Source organism: Pristiophorus japonicus, chromosome 19, assembly GCF_044704955.1.
Source record: "Pristiophorus japonicus isolate sPriJap1 chromosome 19, sPriJap1.hap1, whole genome shotgun sequence".
Taxonomy (NCBI): domain Eukaryota; kingdom Metazoa; phylum Chordata; class Chondrichthyes; family Pristiophoridae; genus Pristiophorus; species Pristiophorus japonicus.
In genome coordinates, this window is record NC_091995.1 from 88,660,660 (window position 1) to 88,687,712 (window position 27,053).

A 27,053-nucleotide genomic window follows, 5' to 3' on the forward strand; every position below is an offset into this window, starting at 1 on the left:
CACCACAGCATGTTGTAATTTCTCCCCATTCAAATAATATTCCCTTTTACTGTTTTTTTTCCCAAGGTGGATGACCTCACACTTTCCGACATTGTATTCCATCTGCCAAACCTTAGCCCATTCGCTTAACCTATCCAAATCTCCTTGCAGCCTCTCTGAGTCCTCTACACAACCCGCTTTCCCACTAATCTTTGTGTCATCTGCAAATTTTGTTGCACTACACTCTGTCCCCTCTTCTTGGCCATCTATGTATATTGTAAACAGTTGTGGTCCCAGCACTGATCCCTGTGGCACACCACTAACCACTGATTTCCAACCGGAAAAGGACCCATTTATCCCGACTCTCTGCCTTCTGTTCGCCAGCCAATTCTCTATCCATGCTAATACATTTCCTCTGACTCCGCGTACCTTTATCTTCTGCAGTAACCTTTTGTGTGGCACCTTATCGAATGCCTTTTGGAAATCTAAATACACTACATCCATCGGTACACCTCTATCCACCATGTTCGTTATATCCTCAAAGAATTCCAGTAAATTAGTTAAACATGATTTCCCTTTCATGCTGCGTCTGCTTGATTGCACTATTCCTATCTAGATGTCCCGCTATTTCTTCCTTAATGATAGTTTCAAGCATTTTCCCCACTACAGATGTTAAACCGGCCTATAGTTACCTGTCTTTTTTAAACAGAGGCGTTACATTAGCTGTTTTCAAATCCGCTGGTACCTCCTCAGAGTCCAGAGAATTTTGGTAGATTATAACGAATGCATCTGCTATAACTTCCGCCATATCTTTTAATACCCTGGGATGCATTTCATCAGGACCAGGGGACTTGTCTACCTTGAGTCCCATTAGTCTGTCCAGCACTACCCCCCTAGTGATGGTGATTGTCTGAAGGTCCTCCCTTCCCACATTCCTGTGGCCTGCAAATTTTGGCATGGTTTTTGTGTCTTCCACTGTGAAGACGGAAGCAAAATAATTGTTTAAGGTCTCAGCCATTTCCACATTTCCCATTATTAAATCCCCCTTTTCATCTTCTAAGGGACCAATATTTACTTTAGTCACTCTTTTCCGTTTTATATATCTGTAAAAGCTTTTACTATCTGTTTTTATGTTTTGCGCAAGTTTACCTTCGTAATCTATCTTCCCTTTCTTTATTGCTTTTTTAGTCATTCTTTGCTGTTGCTTAAAATTTTCCCAATCCTCTAGTTTCCCATTAACCTTGGCCACTTTATACGCATTGGTCTTTGATTTGATACTTTCTTTTATTTCCTTGGTTATCCACGGCTGGTTATCCCTTCTCTTGCCGCCCTTCTTTTTCACTGGAATATATTTTTGTTGCGCACTATGAAAGAGCTCCTTAACAGTCCTCCACTGTTCCTCAATTGTGCCACCGTTTAGTCCTTGTTTCCAGTCTACTTTAGCCAACTCTGCCCTCATCCACTGTAGTCCCCTTTGTTTAAGCATAGTACACTCGTTTCTGACACAACTTCCTCATCCTCAATCTGTATTACAAATTCAACCATATTGTGATCACTCATTCCGAGAGGATCTTTTACGAGGAGATCGTTTATTTTTCCTGTCTCATTACACAGGACCAGATCTAAGATGGCTTGCTTCCTTGTAGGTTCTGTTACATACTGTTCTAAGAAACAATCCCGTATGCATTCTATGAATTCCTCCTCCAGGCTACCCCGTGCGATTTGATTTGACCAATCGATATGTAGGTTAAAATCCTGTTCTTGCTATTGAGGGAGTGCAGTGAAGGTTCACCAGACTGATTCCCGGGATAGCAGGACTGACATATGAGGAGAGACTGGATCGACTGGGCCTGTATTCACTGGAGTTTAGAAGGATAAGAGGGGATCTCATAGAAACATATAAAATTCTGACGAAATTGGACAGGTTAGATGCAGGAAGAATGTTCCCGATATTGGGGAAGTCCAGAACCGGGGACACAGTCGAAGGATAAGGGATAAGCCATTTAGGACCGAGATGAGGAGAAACTTCTTCACTCAGAGAATTGTGAACCTGTGGAATTCTCTACCGCAGAGAGATGTTGATGCCAGTTCATTGGATATATTCAAGAGGGAGTTAGATATGGCCCTTACGGCTAAAGGGATCAAGAGATATGGAGAGAAAGCAGGAAAGGGGTACTGAGGTGAATGATCAGCCGTGATCTTATTGAATGGTGGTGCATGCTCGAAGGGCCGAATGGCCTGCTCCTGCACCTATTTTCTATGTTTCTATATTTCTTATGTTCTTAATCCAAAGTGGGAAGGGATCAATGTTCCCCGTAAGATGTGCGGTCACGCACCAATCGGGAAGTCCCGCGCAGGACGCTCACTAGCTGCTGCCACTGAAAAATACACCGCGCCCGCATTTAAAGGGACAGCGCACCAAACGGAAATTAGAGGGAGCATTGATGGGGATAATCTCTCTGGGTGAAAAGGATTGTTCTGCAATAATTTTGTTTTTGATGGAGATTCCGAGGCTGTAATTCAGGACGCCACAAAGCGAGAAGAGAGAAGACTTGGTAATTAAGGCAAATTGCCAAAGTGGATAACCTCACATTTTCCTACATTATACTCCATCTGCCAAATGTTTGCCCACTCACTTATCCCTTTCCAGATTTTTTGTGTCCTCCTCACAATTTGCTTTCTCACCCATCTTTGTATCTTCAACAAACTTGGCTACATTACACTCGGTCCCTTCCTCCAAGTCGTTAATATAGATTGTAAATAGTTGAGGACCCAGTACCGATCCCTGCGGCACCCCACTAGTCACTGTTTGCCAACCGGAAAATGACCCGTTTATCCCGACGCTCTGTTTTCTGTTAGTTAGCTAATCCTCAATCCATGCTAATATATTAGCCCCAACCCCAACTTTTATCTTGTGCAGTAACCTTTCATGTGGCACCTTATCGACTGCCTTCTGGAAATCCAAATACACCACATCCACTGGTTCCCCCTTATCCACCCTGTTCGTTGCATCCTCAAAGAACTCCAGCAAATTTGTCAAACTTGATTTCATTTTCATAAAACCAAGCTGACTCTGTTTGATTGACTCATGCTTTTCCAAATGTCCTGCTACTTCTTCCTTAATAATGGACTCCAGCATTTTCCCAACGAAAGATATTAGGCTAACTGGTCTATAGTTTCCTGATTTCTGCCAGCCACCTTTTTTAAATAGGAGTGTTACATTTGCGGTTTTCCAATCCGCTGGGACCTCCCCAGAATCCAGGGAATTTTGGTAGATTCATTTCAGTAGGTAGAATGAGGAGATGCAATATGAACTAAACGGCACAATTTTAAAGGAATCATAGAGACCTGGGGGCAGGGGTGTGGGGGGTGGGGGTGGGGATGTATGTACATAAATCTTTGAAGGTGTCAGAAAAAATTGAGAGGGCTGTTTTTAAAAAAAAAAGAATGTGGGACTCTTGACTTTATTGATAGAGGCAGAGAATGTCTGTGGCCCTGATATTCTGAATCACGAACCTGCTTCTTTCCAGATTATGTTGCTGGAGACGGCACGGCGATACAACCACGAGACGGAATGCATAACCTTCCTCAAGGATTTCACGTACAGCAAAGAAGATTTTGCACGAGCAGGTGAGTGAGGTCAACTTTCTGATACCCGTCCTGCTGAAAGTTGAAAGTTGGCATGCAGGTACAGCAGGCGGTGAAGAAGGCAAATGGCATGTTGGCCTTCATAGCAAGAGGATTTGAGTATAGGAGCAGAGGGGGTCTTACTGCAGTTGTACAGGGCCTTGGTGAGGCCTCACCTGGAATATTGTGTTCAGTTTTGGTCTCCTAATCTGAGGAAGGACGTTCTTGCTATTGAGGAAGTGCAGCGAAGGTTCACCAGACTGATTCCCGGGATGGCGGGACTGACATATGAGGAGACACTGGATCGACTGGGCCTGTATTCACTGGAATGATGAGGGGATCTCATAGAAACATATAAAATTCTGACGGGACTGGACAGGGTTAGATGCAGGAAGAATGTTCCCGATGTTAGGGAATTCTTAGAACCACGGGACACAGTCTAAGGATAAGGGGTAAGCCATTTAGGACCGAGATGAGGAGAAACTTCTTCATTCAGAGAATTGTGAACCTGTGGAATTCTCTACCACAGAAAGTTGTTGAGGCCAGTTCGTTAGATATATTCAAAAGGGAGTTAGATGTGGCCCTTACGGCTAAAGGGATCAAGGGGTATGGAGAGAAAGCAGGAATGGGGTACTGAAGTTGCATGATCAGACATGATCATATTGAATGGTGGTGCAGGCTCGAAGGGCCAAATGGCCTACTCCTGCACCTATTTTTTATGTTTCTATGCTGCCGATTTTTTTTTTTCTCCCCAATTTTCTTCACTCTTCCCCCTAAAGGAGCTGGAGCGCACGGTTCCACAGACACCAGCAACCCCTCCAGTACCTCCCCCAGGCGGCCGTCCTTCAGCGTGTGCGAGCCTAGATGATGATGTGGCAGCAGGCTATTCGAACACGGCAGCCTTCACATCCTGGCCCAATCCTCTCCCACCCAACCCATTCCCCACACACTGAAACCAATTGTAGACCTCCCCCCAAGTCGCTATTCCTCAGGCTGAGACGTGCTAACCCGGCATTGACCAGGAACTGAGCCGAGGCTGAATGGCTGAATTAACTGATTAATTGGTGTTTTTACCCTCTAGGCCACTAGGTGGAGCCAGTTCTTCAAAATGTATTGAAAGAGGCACATGTAGCAACATACGAAAATACATGCAGTCTTTCTGCCGGAAGAGATTGCTTTGTCCTGTGCATTAATTCGGACCCAAAGCCCCAAAAATCTTGGAGGAGCTGAGAAAAATAACATTTTGTCCTGGTTTATTGGGTTATTCGGTTTGATTAGGAGAAGAGATTAATGTGCAAAGTTAAAGCACATGGGATTGGGGGTAGTGTGCTGACGTGGATTGAGAACAGGTTGTCAGACAAGAAGCAAAGAGTAGGAGTAAATGGGTACTTTTCAGAATGGCAGGCAGTGACTAATGGGGTACCGCAAGGTTCTGTGCTGGGGCCCCAGCTGTTTACATTGTACATTAATGATTTAGACGAGGGGATTAAATGTAGTATCTCCAAATTTGCGGATGACACTAAGTTGGGTGGCAGTGTGAGCTGCGAGGAGGATGCTATGAGGCTGCAGAGTGACTTGGATAGGTTAAGTGAGTGGGAAAATGCATGGCAGATGAAGTATAATGTGGATAAATGTGAGGTTATCCACTTTGGTGGTAAAAACAGAGAGACAGACTATTATCTGAATGGTGACAGATTAGGAAAAGGGGAGGTGCAACGAGACCTGGGTGTCATCGTACATCAGTCATTGAAGGTTGGCATGCAGGTACAGCAGGCGGTTAAGAAAGCAAATGGCATGTTGGCCTTCATAGCGAGGGGATTTAAGTACAGGGGCAGGGAGGTGTTGCTACAGTTGTACAGGGCCTTGGTGAGGCCACACCTGGAGTATTGTGTACAGTTTTGGTCTCCTAACTTGAGGAAGGACATTCTTGCTATTGAGGGAGTGCAGCGAAGATTCACCAGACTGATTCCCGGGATGGTGGGACTGACCTATCAAGAAAGACTGGATCAACTGGGCTTGTATTCACTGGAGTTCAGAATAATGAGAGGGGACCTCATAGAAACGTTTAAAATTCTGACGGGTTTAGACAGGTTAGATGCAGGAAGAATGTTCCCAATGTTGGGGAAGTCCAGAACCAGGGGTCACAGTCTTAGGATAAGGGGTAAGCCATTTAGGACCGAGATGAGGAGAAACTTCTTCACCCAGAGAGTGGTGAACCTGTGGAATTCTCTACCACAGAAAGTAGTTGAGGCCAATTCACTAAATATATTCAAAAAGGAGTTAAATGAAGCACTTACTACTAGGGGGATCAAGGGGTATGGCGAGAAAGCAGGAATGGGGTACTGAAGTTGCATGAACTCATTGAATGGCGGTGCAGGCTAGAAGGTCTGAATGGCCTACTCCTGCACCTATTTTCTATGTTTCTATGTTAAGAATACGGGCTTAGATTTGAGGGATGAGGCTGTACGGATAGTATTTCTATCACACTAATATTTCTACAAGTTGTGCTGCAGAACCAACTGGCTTTCGGTATATATGTTTGTTTATTCTTTTAGTTTGTGCTTCTCGTTTCCACTTTCCTTGAGTGAGGTTGCCAGTCTGCCCAGGTTTTGTGCTGTGGGCTTGTGCCCACTAGGAACTGAACTGAGGGCGTGCAAACTGAGTTACATTTACAGCCCACAGTCAGAAGAAGCCGTGGCTCAGTGGGCAGCACCCTCGCCTCTGAGTCAAAAGGTTGTGGGTTCAATTCCCACTCCAGAGGCTTGAGCACTTAAATCTCGGCTGACTACTCCCAGTGCAGTGCTGAGGGAGTGCCGCATTGTCGGAGGTGCCGTCTTTTGGATGAGACGTTAAACCGAGGCCCCGTTTGCTCTCTCAGGTGGCTGTAAAAGATCCCACGGCCACTATTTCGAAGAAGAGCAAGGGGGGAGTTATCCCCAGTGTCCTGGGGCCAATATTTATCCCTCAATCAACATAACAAAAACAGATTATCTGGGTCATTATCACGTTGCTGTTTGTGGGAGCTTGCTGTGCGCAAATTGGCTGCCGCGTTTCCCACATTACAACAGTGACTGCACTTCAAAAAGTAATTAATTGGCTGTAAAGCGGTTTGAGACGTCCGGTGGTCGTGAAAGGCGCTATATAAATGCAAGCCTTTTTTCAGTTCTTCATACTGGCCAAGCTTTCAACCTGGTTTCCATTCATGAAAAGCCTTGGCAGGAGTTTTTTTTCACAATTCAGTCAAACTCGGTGTAACCAGCGCGAAAAAGCGCAGAATTTTAAGCGTAAATTATGTTCGTCATAAATCAAGTTTCCGCGATCTTTGCGCCAGTTTAAAAAAACATGGCGCTGGAAGGCAGCCCCGCCCACACACTGGCCATGCCCCCACCTTTCAGATGAATTAATCGCTGTGGCGTGTTTCCGCTGATCGCCTGCGTTTGCCAGCCTTCGAGGAGGCTCTAAAAATTTAGCCGGTTCTTTACAATTTTTTAAAAACGTAATTTTAAAATTGGGTTACTCACGGATGGCGGATTGACTGACAACTGTGATTAAAAATGCTTATTTATTTTTGTGATGAACCCATATTCAAACTGCACCAAGATACCACTCTTAAACATATCGAGGAGTGCATTTTAAAGCCAAATTATTTTTTAAATTAACTAACAAGGGTTTGAGACGCTGCCCGATTGCGCTGGTCCACGGCAGATTTTGTGTTTGCCGATATGCAAATGAGTTTGAGTGGAACCCCAAGGGCAAACAACACCTCTCGAAACGGGCACAATTTGTGCCCGGAATTGCGCCCAAAGCAGAAACTCTACCCCCACCCCCCCAGCTACTGGCAGTGTTCTGGAACGCTAGCATTCACATGCGACCTTTGCAATAACGTGTTCCTGTCTCTTGCTTAGGATTGCAGTTTGAGTTCATTAACCCGATCTTCGAGTTTTCGAAGGGCATGAGGAAACTGCAGTTGGACGATGCTGAGTATGCACTGCTTATCGCCATCAACATCTTCTCAGCGGGTTTGTGTATTTGTTATTTGTTTAACTTTTTCCAAAATAAGTTATTCTGCGCTCATCGTGGCTGTGAGTGCTGGGGAATGGGGTGTTTTCCATTTTAAGGTACCCGGTAAAATGTATTCACCTGTGAGTGTGCTCACGGGTTTGTAGAGCTGTTGACTCCCCTTTTATAGGGGGCACTTGTATAATGTATGGTTTTAGTGCCCAAAAAACCCCCCCCAAAAAACAAAAAAAGGACCTTGATAAGTGTTTGGAGTGTCCCCCAGATCTGGGGGCACTTGATTTAATTGGTTAATTTTGTTTCCAACCAAAAAGAGTTGTAGAGCTGTTGATCTGCGGTCTGTAGAGTCCGCGTTTCATGTTTATATTAAATGTGGGAAGTTGCAGCCCCGATTCTATTATTTGAAGGGGGCTGCTCCTCGATTTTTGGCTGCGCTTCAGTCCCACACTCCTGATCGTTGGGCACCCGGTGCGGAGGGGAGCGGGCAGGTCGAACGACCTCCTCATCGGACAGCTCCTGGGCACGGCCAAGGTGGCCATCAGCCGGTCCAGGCAGCGGGAGGTCGAGGGGGTCGTTCAGCCCGACTGCCTGCCTCTCTTCCGCGGTTACATCCGAGCCAGGGTGTCCCTGGAGATGGAGCACGCGGTGTCCACCGGCACGCTCGCGGCCTTCCGCGAGAGGTAGGCGCTGGAGGGACTGGAGTGCATAGTTTCAACAGGGAACAAAATTTTAACTTAGTTGTCAAGGTTCCTTTCATGTTTGTTAGTTAATTTGTGATTTTTGGGCCCTTATAAAAGGGGGTACGTGTATTCATGTTATTTTAAAATAGTTGTAGAGCTGTTGAGTTGGGAGTGGCTTAGCCAGTCACATGATGTTCACAAGACTCAATAAAACCCCAGCCAGTTGGATTCGGGAGATCCACGATGAGGCAGGTGGTAATGTGTCGTGTGATTGTTAAACCTTTGCTAATAAACCAACTAGTTCTGAATAGCAATGTGTTGCTATGAATTCTTAAGCAAAGAACCCATGCAGCAAATATATTACACCCGATGTCGACATCAAATACTTCAAATCATCTGCATCATAGTTAGATGCTGGTTTCCCCTGGCTGGAGAGTCCAGAACTAGGGGTCATAGTCTCAGGACTGAGACGAGGAGAAATTTCTTCACTCGGAGGGTTGTGAATCTTCAAATGCTCTATCCCAGAGTGCTGTGGCTGCTCAGTTGTTGAGTATATTGAAGGCTGAGATCGATAGAATGTTGGGCACTAAGGGATATGGGGATCGAGCGGCAAAGTAGAGTTGATTTAGAAGATCAGCCATGATCCAATTGAATGGGGGAGCAGGCTCAAGGGGCCTCGTTCGAGACTCTCCTCCCCGGGGAAACATTCTCTTGGCATCTACCCTGTCAAGCCCTCCCAGAGTTTTATAAGTCCATTGAGGTGGAATGCGTTGGTAAACTTCCACTCAATGGACACGAGTTTGCCCCCAGGGTTAGAACGGCACACCTCCGTATTATTTACCTTGGTATTCTCCCCGCAGTCCGGTCGATCCAGGCCCTTGGCGCAGTGCAGCAGAATGCGTGGAGGGTGGAGTTAGGTCCCGGTGCTGAAAACAGTGCCAGGACCTCTGCACATGCGCTCTAGAGTGTGTGCACATGTGCAGTAGCTCCTCGCAGCCCGAATCTGTGCAGGCTGCGTGGGACGGGCTCGAAGAAAGCCGCCCCTAGCCCTAGCTCACTGGGCATTGAAGATCGGGACTCTGGCTTCCCTCCCATTTAGCCTCCCCGCCCCCCGCCCCCTGTCACCCCCCCTGTTCCCTCCCCTCTCCTGTTCAGCCTCCCCCACCCTCCCCCTCCTCTCCCTTCTTCTCTCCCCCCCCTCCCTTCTTCTCTCCCCCCCCTTCTTCTCTCCCCCCCCTCCCTTTTTTCTCTCCCCCCCCTCCCTTTTTCTCTCCCCCCCTCCCTTCTTCTCTCCCCCCCCCCTTCTTCTCTTCCCCCCTCCCTTCTTCTCTCCCCCCCTCCCTTCTTCTCTCCCCCCCTCCCTTCTTCTCTCCCCCCCTCCCTTCTTCTCTCCCCCCCTCCCTTCTTCTCTCCCCCCCTCCCCTCTTCTCTTCCCCCCTCCCTTCTTCTCTCCCCCCCTCCCTTCTTCTCTACCCCCTCCCTTCTTCTCTCCCCCCTCCCTTCTTCTCTCCCCCCTCCCTTCTTCTCTCCCCCCTCCCTTCTTCTCTCCCCCCTCCCTTCTTCTCTCCCCCCCTCCCTTCTTCTCTCCCCCCCTCCCTTCTTCTCTCCCCCCCTCCCCTTCTTCTCTCCCCCCCTCCCTTCTTCTCTCCCCCCCTCCCTTCTTCTCTCCCCCCCTCCCTTCTTCTCTCCCCCCCTCCCTTCTTCTCTCCCCCCCTCCCTTCTTCTCTCCCCCCCTCCCTTCTTCTCTCCCCCCCTCCCTTCTTCTCTCCCCCCCTCCCTTCTTCTCTCCCCCCCTCCCTTCTTCTCTCCCCCCCTCCCTTCTTCTCTCCCCCCCTCCCTTCTTCTCTCCCCCCCTCCCTTCTTCTCTCCCCCCCCTCCCTTCTTCTCTCCCCCCCTCCCTTCTTCTCTCCCCCCCTCCCTTCTTCTCTCCCCCCCTCCCTTCTTCTCTCCCCCCCTCCCTTCTTCTCTCCCCCCCTCCCTTCTTCTCTCCCCCCCTCCCTTCTTCTCTCCCCCCTCCCTTCTTCTCTCCCCCCCTCCCTTCTTCTCTCCCCCCCTCCCTTCTTCTCTCCCCCCCCTCCCTTCTTCTCTCCCCCCCTCCCTTCTTCTCTCCCCCCCCTCCCTTCTTCTCTCCCCCCCCTCCCTTCTTCTCTCCCCCCCCTCCCTTCTTCTCTCCCCCCCCTCCCTTCTTCTCTCCCCCCCCTCCCTTCTTCTCTCCCCCCCCTCCCTTCTTCTCTCCCCCCCTCCCTTCTTCCTCTCCCCCCCCTCCCTTCTTCTCTCCCCCCCCTCCCTTCTTCTCTCCCCCCCCTCCCTTCTTCTCTCCCCCCCCTCCCTTCTTCTCTCCCCCCCTCCCTTCTTCTCTCCCCCCCCTCCCTTCTTCTCTCCCCCCCTCCCTTCTTCTCTCCCCCCCTCCCTTCTTCTCTCCCCCCCCCCCTCCCTTCTTCTCTCCCCCCCCTCCCTTTCTCTCCCCCCCTCCTTCTCTTCCCCCCCCTCCCTTCTTCTCTTCCCCCCCCCTCCCTTCTTCTCTCCCCCCCCTCCCTTCTTCTCTCTCCCTCCCCCCCCTCCCTTCTTCTCTCTTTCCCCCCCCTCCCTTCTTCTCTTCCCCCCCCTCCTTCTCTTCCCCCCCCTCCTTCTCTTCCCCCCCCCCTTCTTCTCTTCCCCCCCCCCCTTCTCTCCCCCCCCCTCCCTTCTTCTCTCCCGCCACCCCTCGCTGTCAGAAGCTCAGAGAGACACTGACAGAGAGAGAGAGAGAGAGAGAGAGACACTCGGGGGCGGGGGGCATCCCAGCACGCTGTTGGAGGGCTCCCGGTGCTGCAGTAGGTGAGTAGAAACGTAATTTTTTTTATTTATTGATTGATTTTTTAATTATTTTTATAATATATTTAATTTTTAATTTTTTTTTGATTTATTGATTTATTTATCATTTATTATTGATGATGGCTCTTTATTTGTAAAAGTGAAGTGTTTAATGTTTGTAAACTTCCCTTCCCCCCCCCCCCTATCTTTTGTTCCGTAAGCCTGATTTCTAAGTGTAGGCAAGGTTTTTCTGAGCATACAAAAATCTACACTTATTCCATTCTAAGTTAGTTTGGAGTAAGTTTTCGCTGCCTAAACTTTCAAAACTTGCTGGACACGCCCCCTTTTGGAAAAAAAATCTGTTCTAAAATGAAACTATTCTAACTGACTAGAACTGGAGCAAACTAAATGCCGAGAATTGCAATTTCTAAGATGCTCCATACTAAACTAGTTGCTCCAAAAAAATAGGAGCAACTCAGGCCGAAACTTGAGCCCAATGTTTCAACCTCAATTACTCACTGTTGTGAGCAGTCAGGGTCACATCACCCGATGATGCTGTTGTCGTTCCTTTGATCACGGTATTTTGTGCTCAATAGTCTGGGGCAGGACTTTCTGACTGAGAGACGAGAGTGTTACCCACTGAGCCACAGCTGACACTATACTTGTAGACTGGACCTGGGAGTGATGTCACGCGGTGGCGTATCACGAGGGAACAGAAACTTGTGCGGTCTATAAGTTTCCAGTTATCTCTCTCTTCCTCCCCTCTCCATTTCCCCTGTCTGCATCCCTGCATTCAGTAGTGTGTCTGACTAAAGTGCATGATTCCCTCCTATTCATAGAAACATAGAAACATAGAAAATAGGTGCAGGAGCAGGCCATTCAGCCCTTCTAGCCTGCACCGCCATTCAATGAGTTCATGGCTGAACATGAAACTTCAGTACCCACTTCCTGCTTTCACGCAATACCCCTTGATCCCCCGAGTAGTAAGGACTTCATCTAACTCCCTTTTGAATATATTTAGTGAATTGGCCTCAACTACTTCCTGTGGTAGAGAATTCCACAGGTTCACCACTCTCTGGGTGAAGAAGTTTCTCCTTATCTCGGTCCTAAATGGCTTACCCCTTATCCTTAGACTGTGACCCCTGGTTCTGGACTTCCCCAACATTGGGAACATTCTTCCTGCATCTAACCTGTCCAAACCCGTCAGAATTTTAAACGTTTCTATGAGGTCCCCTCTCACTCTTCTGAACTCCAGTGAATACAAGCCCAGTTGATCCAGTCTTTCTTGATAGGTCAGTCCCACCATCCCGGGAATCAGTCTGGTGAATCTTCGCTGCACTCCCTCAATAGCAAGAATGTCCTTCCTCAAGTTAGGAGACCAAAACTGTACACAATACTCCAGGTGTGGCCTCACCAAGGCCCTGTACAACTGTAGCAACACCTCCCTGCCCCTGTACTCAAATCCCCTCGCTATGAAGGCCAACATGCCATTTGCTTTCTTAACCGCCTGCTGTACCTGCATGCCAACCTTCAATGACTGATGTACGATGACACCCAGGTCTCTTTGCACCTCCCCTTTTCCTAATCTGTCACCATTCAGATAATAGTCTGTCTCTCTGTTTTTACCACCAAAGTGGATAACCTCACATTTATCCACATTATACTTCATCTGCCACGCATTTGCCCACTCACCTAACCTATCCAAGTCACTCTGTAACCTCATAGCATCCTCCTCGCAGCTCACACTGCCACCCAACTTAGTGTCATCCGCAAATTTGGAGATACTACATTTAATCCCCTCGTCTAAATCATTAACGTACAATGTAAACAGCTGGGGCCCCAGCACAGAACCCTGCGGTACCCCACTAGTCACTGCCTGCCATTCCGAAAAGTACCCATTTACTCCTACTCTTTGCTTCCTGTCTGACAACCAGTTCTCAATCCACGTCAGCACACTACCCCCAATCCCATGTGCTTTAACTTTGCACATTAATCTCCTGTGTGGGACCTTGTCGAAAGCCTTCTGAAAGTCCAAATATACCACATCAACTGGTACTCCTTTGTCCACTTTATTGGAAACATCCTCAAAAAATTCCAGAAGATTTGTCAAGCATGATCTCCCTTTCACAAATCCATGCTGACTTGGACCTATCATGTCACCATTTTCCAAATGCGCTGCTATGACATCCTTAATAATTGATTCCATCATTTTACCCACTACTGAGGTCAGGCTGACCGGTCTATAATTCCCTGCTTTCTCTCTCCCTCCTTTTTTAAAAAGTGGGGTTACATTGGCTACCCTCCACTCGATAGGAACTGATCCAGAGTCAATGGAATGTTGGAAAATGACTGTCAATGCATCCGCTATTTCCAAGGCCACCTCCTTAAGTACTCTGGGATGCAGTCCATCAGGCCCTGGGGATTTATCGGCCTTCAATCCCATCAATTTCCCCAACACAATTTCCCGACTAATAAAGATTTCCCTCAGTTCCTCCTCCTTAATAGACCCTCTGACCACTTTTATATCCGGAAGGTTGTTTGTGTCCTCCTTAGTGAATACTGAACCAAAGTACTTGTTCAATTGGTCTGCCATTTCTTTGTTCCCCGTTATGACTTCCCCTGATTCTGACTGCAGGGGACCTACGTTTGTCTTTACTAACCTTTTTCTCTTTACATACCTATAGAAACTTTTGCAATCCGCCTTAATGTTCCCTGCAAGCTTCTTCTCGTACTCCATTTTCCCTGCCCTAATCAAACCCTTTGTCCTCCTCTGCTGAATTCTAAATTTCTCCCAGTCCCCAGGTTCGCTGCTATTTCTGGCCAATTTGTATGCCATTTCCTTGGCTTTAATACTATCCCTGATTTCCCTAGATAGCCACGGTTGAGCCACCTTCCCTTTTTTATTTTTACGCCAGACAGGAATGTACAATTGTTGTAATTCATCCATGCGGTCTCTAAATGTCTGCCATTGTCCATCCACAGTCAACCCCTTAAGTATCATTCGCCAATCTATCTTAGCCAATTCATGCCTCATACCTTCAAAGTTACCCTTCTTTAAGTTCTGGACCATGGTCTCTGAATTAACTGTTTCATTCTCCATCCTAATGCAGAATTCCATCATATTATGGTCACTCTTCCCCAAGGGGCCTCGCACAATGAGATTGCTAATTAATCCTCTCTCATTACACAACACCCAGTCTAAGATGGCCTCCCCCCTAGTTGGTTCCTCGACATATTGGTCTAGAAAACCATCCCTTATGCATTCCAGGAAATCCTCCTCCACCGTATTGCTTCCAGTTTGGCTAGCCCAATCTATGTGCATATTAAAGTCACCCATTATAACTGCTGCACCTTTATTGCATGCACTCCTAATTTCCTGTTTGATGCCCTCCCCAACATCACACACAACTCCCACTAACGATTTTTGCTCTTTAGTGTTCTGCAGCTCTACCCATATAGATTCCACATCATCCAAGCTAATGTCTTTCCTAACTATTGCATTAATCTCCTCTTTAACCAGCAATGCTTCCCCACCTCCTTTTCCTTTTATTCTATCCTTCCTGAATGTTGAATACCCCTGGATGTTGAGTTCCCAGCCCTGATCATCCTGGAGCCTTATTCATAACCTTAACAGTCGGGCCCAGACCTTAGCGAGTGGAATGCTAGAATTTTTGGCATTTGTTAAAGTGGTACTGCGTGCAGTTCTGGTCACTACATTACAGGAAGGATGTGATTGCACTAGAGAGGGTACAGAGGAGATTTACGAGGATGTTGCCTGGACTGGAACATTTTAGCTACGAGGAAAGATTGAATAGGCTGGGGTTATTTTCTTTGGAACAGAGGAAACTGAGGGGAGACCTTATTGAGGTGTATAAAATTATGAGGGGCCAAGATAGATTGCATAGGAAGGACCTATTCCCCTTAGCAGAGTGGTCACCAACCAGGGGGCATAGATTTAAAGTAATTGGGGGGAGGTTTAGAGGGGATTTGAGGGTAAATGTCTTCACCCAGAGGGTGGTGGGGGTCTGGAACTCACTGCCTGAAAGGGTGGTAGAGGCAGAAACCCTCACCACATTTAAAAAGTACCTGGATGTGCACTGGAAGTGCCGTAACCTACAGGGCTACGGACCAAGAGCTGGAAAGTGGGATTCGGCTGGATAGCTCTTTGTCGGCCAGCACGGACAGGATGGGCTGAAATGGCCTCCTTCCGTGCTGTAAACTTCTGTGGTTCTACGGTGAGATTCCTGCACTCGCTACTTCCCACTGCTTTGTTTGTACAAATAAAAGAGAGAGTCCGGATTTAGCTTCTTTCCAAATGACTTTTGGGATTTTTTGTGCCCGCAGATCGTCCGAACGTTCAAGACCATGAATTAGTGGAGAGGCTCCAGCAGCCGTACGTTGAGGCACTTCATTCGTACTTGCGTATCAAGAGACCAAAGGTAGGTTCATATCGGGAGAACTCCCTGCCAATAGTGCCATAGGTTCTTTAAAGAAAAACTTGCATTTCTATAGCACCTTGCACAACCTCAGGGTGTCCCAAAGCGCTTCACAGCCTATGAAGTACTTTTGAAGTGTGGTCACTGTTGTGATGTCGGAAACGCAACAACCAATTTGCGCAGGGTCCCATTGAGATAAATAACCGGGCCATCTTTTTTTTAATGACGGCGGATAACTATTGGCCAGCACACCCGGGAGAACTCGCCTGCTCTTCTTCAAAGTGCTATATGATCTTTTACGTCCACCTGAGGGGGCAGATGTGGCCTCGGTTTAATGTCTCATCCGAAAGACGGCACCTCCGACAGTGCGGCGCACCCTCAGCACTACACTGGGAGTGTCAGCCTAGATTTACGTACTCAAGTCCCTGGAGTGGGGCTTGAACCCACAACCTTCTGACTCGGAGACGAGAGTACGACCCACGGCTGACATATTTGCCTGTAACCATGCTATACCGGACCTGGGAGTGCTCGGTGCTGACACTGGGTGCCTGAAATAAGAAATTCTTCCATCCCCAGCACTAACATTCCTCCTCTTGAGTCGCATAATTTTTGCACAAAAAAAATTGTAGGGCGGGAAATTATAAAAGAAAATTTAAAACCGGTTTATGTATTTAACCCCTTGTAACCTGCATGACACTTGACCACCAGAGGGCCCACCTGTTGGAGTCCCAAGGGATCCCAGCATCCCTTGGGAGCACGGTAGATAAGCAGGCCACCCACGAGGTACCTGCACTCTGGAGTCTTATTAAAGGAGCTAAGGTCACACTTGCTCATTGTACACAGTACTCAGTTTCATCCTTTATTATGAGCGAATCAAAACCATCGTTGTAATAAACTTCAATTCAGAATTCTGAGGGGTTTTGATAGAGTAGATGGAGAGAAACTGTTTCCAGTGGCAGGAGGGTCGGTACTAGGGGGGGGGGGGCACACAGATTATAGGTAATTGGCAAAAAAACTGGGGTGATGAGAAATGTATTTGCTCAGTGAGTTAGGAGGAGCTGGAATTGACTGCCTGAAAGGGCGGTGGAAGCAGATTCGTTAGTAACTTTCAAAAGAGAGTTGGATAACTACTAGAAAAGGAACAGTTTGCAGGGCAGTGGGGGAAGAGCAGGGGTGGGGAGTGGGATTAATTGGAGAGCTCTTTCAAAGAACTGGCAGAGTCCTCTGGCCGCCTTCTGAGCTGGATGATGCTGTAAGAAAGACTTGCATTTATATAGCACCTTTCACGACCACCAGACGTCTCAAAGTGCTTTACAGCCAAGGAAGTACTTTTAGAGTGAAGTCGCTGTTGTAACGCGGCAGCCAACTTGCGCACAGCAAGCTCCCACAAACAGCAATGTGGTGATGACCCGATAATCTGTTTTTGTGATGTTGATTGAGGGCTAAATATTGGCCCCAGGACACCAGGGGATAACTCCCCTGCTCTTCTTCGAGATAGTGCGGAAGGATCTTTTATGTCTACCTGAGAGAGCAGACGGGGGGGGGGGCCTCGGTTTAACGCCTCATCCGAAAGACGGCACCTCCGACAGTCCAGCGTTTCCCCTCAACACTGCACTGGGAGTGTCAGATTAGAATTATGTGCTCAAGTCCCGGGAGTGGGAGTTGAACCCACGACCTGTGGTGATTCAGAGGCGAGAGAGAGTGCTGCTCAGTGAGCCGCGAGCTGATACTGTGGTTTCCCTTTCTGTTTTCCAGGACCACCTGATGTTCCCGCGCATGCTGATGAAGCTGGTCAGCCTCCGGACCCTGAGCAGCGTCCACTCTGAGCAGGTGTTCGCCCTCCGGCTCCAGGACAAGAAGCTCCCGCCCCTCCTCTCCGAAATATGGGACGTTCACGAGTGAACGAGGCAACGAGCAGGAGAGGAGGGGGCGGAGGTGGATTGTTTTAAAGAAAACCGGTTAGAAACTAGGGCGGGAAATACCTGTTTGTTTTTTGGAACTAAAATGTGAAGGAAAAAAATTCAACAGGGCCTGACCAACACGTGGGAGAGAGAGGATTTTTTTTTAAGAAAAGGACCGCTATCAAACTTTACATGACTACAGGACTTGGATGTCCGGATGCTGAGCAGATATCCACTGCTGCACTTACTGATCTGAACTCCAATGAGACTAATTCTCCACTCGTTCCCCAACGCTTACTTTATCTCCTTTGTTCGTTGTTTAACACGCGTTGTTTATCGACCCAAAACGCTGACTTTTTTTTGGTGCCGATTTTTTTTTTTTTTGCCCAATAATATTATATGAAGTTCAATGATTTTTTTTTTAAACGAGCGAGTTTTCACAAAGATAGATCAAATTCAATCTGGAATTGGAAAGCGGTTGTTGCAGAGACTGTGTGCGTGTGTGTCCTCCTCAGTGTTTTAGACAGGTCCCGAATGAAGGGAGTGGGATCTTGCGGCAGAATAGGAAAAGTAATCCGGGGAAGAAACCGATTTAGTTGTACAACGTACGTGAGCACTACATCCCGTTGCCCAGTCCTGTTGATCTCTGACACAACGAACTGGCGGTCACTGATGTGACTTACTGGGGTTTCTGATGATGACCTCGGTATTCGCCATTTGTTGTCTTTCTAAGGTATAAAAGTTGCTTTCTGCGAGGGGATCGTCCTGTCGCTGTCACTTTCACAGACGTGCGTTCCCCCGCGGGCAATGCTTGAATGCCTGTGATATTTAGGACTGTGTGAATTGAGGAACTGGTTGAATTCTGCCAACCGATCTCGGGGAGGGGGGAGAAGATTGTCTTTGGGCATTGCCGTCAGACTTAGTTGAGCACTTGTTTTTCTTCCTCCTGTAATGCACTAGTCTCTGTGTCTCTCACTCTCTGTCTGTCTGTCTGTCTGTCTGTCTCTGTGTTCTCTCTCGCTCTCTGTCTGTCTGTTTCTGTCGTTCTCTGTCTGTCTCTGTTCTCTCGGTCGGTCTGTCTCTGTCGTTCTCTCTCACTCGTTCTGTCTGTGTCTCTCGCTCTCAGTCGATCTGTCTCTGTTCTCTCACTCTCTGTCTGTCTGTATCTGTCGTTCTCTCTCCCTCTCTGTCTGTCTGTATCTGTCGTTCTCTCTCCCTCTCGTTCTGTCTGTGTCTCGCTCTGTCTGTCTCTGTCGTTCTCTCTCACTGTCTGTCTGTATCTGTCGTTCTCTCTCCCTCTCGTTCTGTCTGTGTCTCTCGCTCTCAGTCGGTCTGTCTGTCTCTGTCGTTCCCTCTCATTGTCTGTCTGTCTGTCTCTGTCGTTCTCTTGCTCTCAGTCTGTCTGTCTGTCTCATTCTCTCTCGCTCTCAGTCTGTCTGTCTGTCTCTCATTCTCTCGCTCTCGGTCGGTCTGTCTGTCTGTCTTTTCTCTCTCGCTCTCAGTCTGCCTGTTTCTGTCGTATTCTCTTCATGTGTCTCTCACTGTACCCGTATGTATAGCTCGCCCTGTCTGTGCCTCACTCTGGTCTTTATTTCTGACTGACTCTCTTTGTTTGTATGTCTCTGTCTGTCTGTCTCTATATCTCGCTGTGTGTGTGTGTCTCTCGCTCTGACTTCGTCCCATAATTGCGGACATCGAATACTTTCCTCGGTATCAAACTGATTCTGACATCCAGCGTCTACACAAGTGGGTAAAAGAGCAAAACTGCAGCCAGGAAAAGAAAGATGAACAAAGAGAATGTTTTATTTTTAAAAAAAAGGGAAAATTGAGGAAAGTAGAAAAATATGTAAAGTTGAACCCGAACCCCAAGCCAAAATGAATCTCATTTCGATGTCCACTTGCGGGAGAACTGGAGCAGCTGCAGACACTTGAGATGTGGTCTTGCTGTGAAGCCTATGATGAAACGGTCCTCCCTCTGTCTCACTGCGATGGGGGAGGCAGGCTACTGCACCAATCAGACTGTGTCACTGGGCGATGTTGGGTGTCACGCTACTACCCTGTACCTGTGCTCAAAATATTTCACAAACAAAAATGATTTATAAAAAAAATATATATATATAGATATATTTTTCACGCAAATGACCTTTGTCAATGGTTTCCACCACTGTCTTGCATAAGTCGATGATCCCCCATCGATATTTGCACAGCAAGAGGCCGTACTTAATGTCCACCTCATTTTGTTCCATGCACATTTGCATGGGCTTCCACTCCTCCAGAGCTTTGAGATGTCTGCTGTATATAGTGCATGTCTCTCAGCCATATAGGACGGCGGGTATCACTACTGCCCTGTAGACCATAAGCTTGGTGCCAGATTTGAGGTCCTGGTCTTCAAACAGCCATGATCTAACTGATTGGCGGAACAGACTCAAGAGGCTGTTTCTCTGCTCCTCGAGGCAGTGAGGTTTGGTTCTGGAGGGGGCGGGGTTTGCGTGAGGGCTTTGTGAGCCTTCTGCTATCTCGACTAATCCACCTTGCGTGATGACTCCCCCGAAGGTGATTGCCTGTCCTTCAAGGGTACTGGCGCTGAGCGTTCTTGCCCGACTTGCCCGCTGTCCAGCAACCGCCACCAGGTGGCGATGGGGAGCGAGGACCCTCGCGAGATATCTTTCCCTCACAGCCTCCTCGCCCAAGAGTCCTAAAGCCAATTGTAGCGGCACGGACGTGGGACTTGAACCCGAGGCCACCGGGCCTCTATCCGCGCCTCTTAATTCCGAGATCAATCGCTTGCAGATTTGTCCCAAGGAGATTAGGGTGGGGGGGCGGTCCAGTACATTTCCACACAGATGTGTTTGTATTTCAAACCTGTCCCTTAATTAATTGTATTTCTTTTTCCTTTTGTTTCGGTTGGGGCGGGGGTGTCCGGGGAGGAGGGGGTCGGGTTGGCCAAGTGTGGGCCTGAGCGCGCAGGTGGGCAAACCTGCTCCCAGGCCTTCTTGTTGATACCGTACTTGTAAATAGGGCCTCGCGCGCCCAGAATGAAAAAGAAGTTGGAGGCTGATTGCTTTCATTTTCAACTTAACGATTTGGGGAAGCACTTTAGAATGAATAAAAAGATTGAGTTTTAACTTTTGTTGCTTACTCCTGCTGAAGTTTCTGGCATCCTTTACTCTCGGCCTTGAATGGAATCCTGACATCCCACATCCCGAATGTACAAAATGAACAACAACAACTTATGTAGCGCCTTTAATGGAATAAAACGTCCCAAGGCGCAGGAGCATTATCAAAGAAAAATGACACACAGAGCCACATAAGGAGATGTTAGGCTAGATGACCAAAAACTTGGTCAAAGAGGTTCGGTTTTGAGGAACGGCTTAAAGGAGGAGAGAGGTTTAGGCAGGGAATTCCAGAGCTTAGGACCCAGGCAGCTGAAAGCAAGGCCGCCAATAATAATAACTTGTATTGATGTAGCGCCTTTAACGTAGTAAAATGTCCCAAGGCGCTTCACAGCAGTGTTACAAGACAAACAGATAAATTTGACACCGAGCCACAAAAGAAGAAATTAAGGCAGATGACCAAAACGCTTGTTTAAAGAGGTAGGTTTTAAGGAGCGTCTTAAAGGAGGAAAGAGAGGCGGAGAGGTTTAGTCAGGGAGTTCCAGAGCTTGGGGCCCAAACAGCTAATGGTGGAGCGATTAAAATCGGCAATGTTCAAAAGGCCATTTGAACATTTATTCGGTTGAGGGTTTTTTGCCCCTGGAGGTTTCCCGATCTCGCGTTTATATTTTTCAGAGTTTTGTGCAATGAGATAAATAGCGGGAAAACGTGGCTGGTTGATGTCGCACCCACTGAAAAGCTTTTGCACAATTTTGCCAATTGCACTCGGGATTTCCGTTAAAACTCCTGCCCTTCATTTCTGCTCCACCTAATTTTTTCCGAGGCACAGACTTGCAGACAGAAATTGTGTTTCCTCGTTGCTGTTTCTTTGCTGTTTCTCCATGGACCTTCCTGTATGTCGATTTTGAGAGGGGTGGGGGGGGGGAAAACACCATGGGCTATATTTTATTTGTACCTCTTTTTGTTATCTGTCTTGCACTGTTTATGCACTGGTCCGAGGGGCATTGTTGTGTGCTGTGTGAGTATTGATGGGAATTAACATTCCCCGCCTTTTTGCATTGGCGCAGTCGGAATTATAATTCAGAAAATGGCCGTTCATGGCACAGGAAGGTTTTTAAACTTTTTGGAGACTGAAACGTTTGCACTTGTCCAGTTCAGGTATGTTGGCGCTGGGAATGACGGGCTTTCCATTTCGAGAAGCCGAGTATTCACTGGTCAGTTCGCATAAAGCGGATTATACGCATGTGAAGCTTCCTCTACTGTGTTCCTCGACAATGTGCCTCAGTGCTAACTCCAAAGGCGGGCTACCTAATACACCCAGCGCGTAACTTAACCAAATAATGGGCCAGTGTTGTGCTATGGCGGGAATATGGTGTTGAGATAGAGGATCAGCCATGATCATGTTGAATGGTGGTGCAGACTGGAGGGGCCGATTGGCCTACTACTGCTCCTATTTTCTATTTGACGCGCCCACATTTCCCTTTAGAGCCCTACACCCACCCAAAGAGTGGGGGCTTCATCCGGCGGAGGTACCCAGAGGTCAAAGGCCAATGTTGAGCCCACTGCACCATCCAATTCCAATCACGGAAAGTTTAGAGGGGTAATTTCCACTCCGTGCAGGAGGCAAAGAGTGGGGGGGGGGGCGTTGGGGGATACTAAGGTGTTTTACTTGTGTTTTAACCATGAGCTTCAGGTCTCGAATTCTCTCACCATCTCTCCCGAAGTCGCATGGTCTCACCGAGTGCTGGGCACCCGATAGCTGAGCCAAGTGGTCGTCCTTTATGTGCCCCAGCTGGTCGATACGGATCGGTACCACGTGAAATAACACTTTTACATGCTTGAGTTCAGAGGAACCTTTCCTTTGGACTCGAGTTTTATTTTCTCTTTCCAGCTCCGTGGTTATTCTGCTATCCATCGGGCAGCTGAGTGCCCTGCTGATGGAGTCTCTGCCAGCACTGCTCCGAAGCTGGCAGTGCGGCTTGTATATTGTTCCCTTCTTTGTCCCTGCGCGTACCCTTTGGGGGTCATTTTAATTGTGGGATTGGTCGCCCAACCAATCCGATACCAGTGGTTATAATTGTTGCCCTATGAGGGGCGATTAGGTAGAATGGGCCTATACTCTCCGGAGTTTAGAAGAATGAGAGGTGATCCCGTTGAAACACACAAGGTTCTGAGGGGGATTGACAGAGGTGATGCTGGGAGGCTGTTTCCCCTGACTGGACAGTCTAGAACGAGGGGTCACAGTCTCAGAATAAGGGGTCGGGACTGAGATGAGGAGAGATTTCTTCACTCGGAGGGTTGTGAATCTTTGGAATTCTCTACCCCAAAGGGTAGTGGATGTTGAAACGTTGAGTATATTCGAGGCTGAGATCGTTTTTTTTGACTCTAGGGGAAATCAAGGGATATGGGGAACGGGCATGAAAGTGGAGTTGAGGTTGAAACTCAGCCGTGATCTTACTGAATGGCAGAGCAGGCTTGAGGGACTGAATGGCCCACACCTCCTATTTCTTATGTTCTTATAACTTTGAGTTGTATAACACTAGGGGGTAGAGGGAGCTAATTCAAGCTGGGGTACAGGTTCCACGGACGCTGGCCGTTCTGTAGTACTTCAGCGAAGTCGCCACTCTTCATTGTGAGTCTAGCTAGTGAATGCTGGCAGTTCGAGCTGTGCATCACACACTGTGCACATTTTAAAAGGCATTGCTTTACCCCAATGTTCATCATGTAGGGTATTATTGATACCAGTAGGCTAACTAATTGCCTAGCACTGCGTTGTGCTAGCACAGTGTAGTGATGTTAATAAAATTCAGCCCCATGTGTTTGGGGAGTAAGACTTTTTTTTTTGAAGAGCTCCCTAGAGGATAAGTAACGGTTTGGAAAGGGTTTCTCCGTTCTTTATTGTTTGCTGGCAATTAAAATATTATTGTGAATCCACTGGTGCTGGGATTACATTGAAGTGTTCTGTCGCTTCCTTCCGATGTGACTTTCTTCCCTCGGTCTTGCTTCCCCCCTTCCTCTCCTGTCGATGCTTGCCGAGAATTTCCTCGGGTGGCTTCCCCGCTTTGATTCCCCCACCCTCCCCCGCCTTCACGCACGCAGATGGGGCGGGAGGAGCCACATGGATAATGCCGGCGGCTAATTCTTCAGCCACGGGAGGAACTGGAGGCGGCCATTCAGCCTCTCGAGACTGTTCCGCCATTCAGTTAGATCATGTATCTTAACTCCATCTGCTCGCCTTAGTTCTGTAACCAGGGCATTGGATATTTCTTTCAAAGAGCCGGTACAGGTGTGATGGGCCGAATGGCCTCCTGTGCTCTATAATTCTGTGCCGCTCCTTTCATTAGTTCCATTTACTAATGAAACCATTTGGGGAAGTTGTATTTGTTTTTTAACCCTTTTTTGTGCTGTCGAGGCGCCTTTGCTCACGGACCCGCTGTAGGGTTTCCAACTGGTTGGTAAATATCTGTAACTAGTCTAACCTGGTCTGGGGATCGGGCGGGAAAGTGGAGTTGAGGTCAAAGATCATCCATGGTTTTATTGAATGGCGGCGCAGGCTCGAGGGGCCGAGTGGCCGCCTTCTGCTAATTCTTACATTTGGGCAAAATGAACAACTTTTTTTTTCATGTAATGTTTTTTTTAAAGAAACAAATTTGCCCATTTGAATTTTCAGGTGAAAACTGACACATAAGTAAGTTACTTGTTTACTCAGCTTTCTACCCCCAACTCTTTCTTTCTCAGGGCAGCGAGACTGTGAGCTCCTCGCCTCCCTTAGTCTTCCTCTCTGACTATCCACAGCCTTCTAATATGGGCAAGGTACAGGAGGGCAGGCCGAGGAGGGGAATCTGATCGAGGTATTTAAATCCACTTCACTCCCATGTCTAGCATTGCCTAATCCTACTTATCTCGTCATCGCTCTGGTTTTCCACGCATCCCCCTTTTTACCCCCCCCCCCCCATCCTCACCCCCCTCAGATAGTGAATGGATGTTCTGCTAAGTTTATAAGTTATGCCACAAGATAATAAGGTTCAAAGGTATTTATTGGCTTTCATAGGAATTAAGCATACATTGATAATTATTTACAATAACTTCACATTTACAATCATAACTGTTACCAATAATAATTACACATATACTTGAGACACTTACGGTATAAGGTAGTGGAGAATTCACTGTGTCACAGGTTCGAACCCGAGGAAAGGCTGGACAGGCCTTGTCTGAAGTGTCTATTCTAACACCCCTCTTTTCATATCTATCTTTCACTCCGGCTACATGAGAATGAACTTGTTTCAAAGTATTATCTCATCCTGTTGTTCACTTCATGGACATCCCCATGACATTCAACGGCATTACCATCGTTGAATCTCCCACCATCAACATTCTGGGGGTCACCATTGACCAGAAACTTAACTGAACCAACCACATAAATACTGTGGCAACAAGAGCAGGTCAGAGGCTGGGTATTCTGTGGCTAGTGTCTCACCTCCTGACTCCCCAAAGCCTTTCCACCATCTACAAGGCACAAGTCAGGAGTGTGAGGGAATACTCTCCACTTGCCTGGATGAGTGCAGCTCCAGCAACACTCGAGAAGTTCAACACCATCCAGGACAAAGCAGCCCGCTTGATCGGCACCCCATCCACCACCTTAAAAATTCCCTCCACCACCGGCGCACCGTGGCTGCAGTGTGTGCTATCTACAGGATGCACTGCGGCAACTCACCAAGGCTTCTTCAGCAGCACCTCCCAAACCCGCGACCTTAACCGCCTAGAAAGAAGAGGGCAGCAGCTGCATAGGAAAACCACCACCTCCAAGTTCCCCTTCAAAAAGTACTTCATTGATTGTAAAATGCTTTGGGCCATCCTGAGCTTGTGAAAGGCGCTATATAAATGCAAGTCTTTTTTTTAATGCTAACTCTACAGCAGAAATGGGCCTTAAATGTGGATATCGGCAGGTGTATTTCATGCGTGACAGACCAAATCCGCTGATAAACCTGCAGCACCTTTAGCAAAGGCTGCATGTCTCATACAGTGACCCCAAATGCGAAGATGGAGTTGTGGCACACTGGTGTGTGCAGAATTGTATTGAAATGGGAAGAGGAGGATGAGGAAGAAACTGATTGATTTGTACAATTGATAGAATCAGGAGGAGGCCATTTGGCCCCTTATGCTTGTAAAGACTCTTAGTCCCAATCTCCCTGCTCTTTCCCCATCGACCTGTAATTGTATGAGTTGCTGTGGTGCATCTTGTAGATAACACACACTGCAGCCACAGTGCGCCGCTGGTGGAGGAAGAGAATTTTTAAGGAGGTGGATGACGTGCCAATCAAGCACGGCGCTTTGTCCTGGATGTCCTCGAGCTTCTTGCGTGTTGTAGACCTATAATTTTTTTTCCTTTTCAAGTTTACATCCAATTCCCTTTTTGAAAGTTACTCTTGAATCTGCTTCTAGCACCCTTTCAGGCAGCGTGTTCCAGATCACTGTGTTTATTAAAAAAAAAATTCTCATCTTCCCCGGTTCGTTTGCCGATTATCTTAAACCTGTGGTCCTCTGTTTACCTTCCCTCCTACCAGTGGAAACCGCGTCTCCTTATTTCTCCTACATTGTAACTGTGACTACACTTCAAAAAAGTACCTAATTGGCTGTAAAGTGCTTTGAGACGTCCTGTGGTCAGGAAAGGCTCTATATAAATGCAAGTCTTTCTGTTTTATTTCCTCTTAACAAAACCCTTCATAATTTTGAACACCTATTAAATCTGCCCCTTAACCTTCTCTAAGGCAAACAATCCCAGCTTCTTCAATCTCACCACAATAATGTGGAACTGTAATATAGAACACAGTAATGGAGAGCTGTGGCAGCTGGGACATTGAATAAATTTAAGACAGAGATGGACAGTTTCTTAACCGATAAAGGAATAAGGGGTTTTGGGGAGCGGGTGGGCGGGCAAGTGGACGTGATCCATGATCAGATCAGCCATGACCTTATTGAATGGCGGAGCAGGCTCAAGGGGCCGTATGGCCTACTCCTGCTATTTCTTATGTTCCTAATTGCCTACTTAACCTTGTTGCTCTTGTACATTTTGTTTCACTGAAGCATTCGTAAGAAGTTTCAATCCACTTACAGTGGAGTATGGAAATGTTTGAATCTGTTCAGCAAGTTTAATGGATCTCGGGAGATTAGCGCTGCTAAATTTTAAACTTCATGGCTTTTTTTTAAAGATGCTTTTTGTGTAAGTCAAAGGAAAAGTTGATAAGTAAAACCAAGCATGTACCGGCTGCTCATCTTCGAAATAGTGCCATGGGATCTATAGTGCCAGGGCAGTCAGGGTCTCAGTTTATTGTTTTTGATCAGCCTGTCATGTGGGACCTTGTCAAAATCTTTGCTAAAATCCATGTAGACTACATCAAACACACTGCCCTCATCGACCCTCCTTGTTATCTCCTCAAAGAACTCAATCAAGTTAATCAGTCATGAACTTCCCTTCACAAATCCATGCCGACTGAAATGTAGTCA

General features: G+C 47.4%; 1 protein-coding gene across 5 annotated transcripts in view; it reads left to right on the forward strand.

The window, feature by feature from the left end:
- The window catches only part of LOC139230028 (oxysterols receptor LXR-beta-like), a 79,660-nt gene extending 62,063 nt beyond the window's left edge, over positions 1 to 17,597 (forward strand). For all 5 annotated transcript variants that reach the window (XM_070861767.1, XM_070861765.1, XM_070861770.1 and 2 more), the window contains 4 exons: positions 3,510 to 3,609; positions 7,512 to 7,625; positions 15,441 to 15,535; positions 17,288 to 17,597. In XM_070861767.1, the coding sequence (XP_070717868.1) occupies positions 3,510 to 3,609; positions 7,512 to 7,625; positions 15,441 to 15,535; positions 17,288 to 17,434 (456 nt within the window). In that variant the 3' untranslated portion in view covers positions 17,435 to 17,597. The remainder of the gene's footprint in view (positions 1 to 3,509; positions 3,610 to 7,511; positions 7,626 to 15,440; positions 15,536 to 17,287) is intronic.
- The last annotated feature ends 9,456 nt before the right edge of the window (positions 17,598 to 27,053 follow it).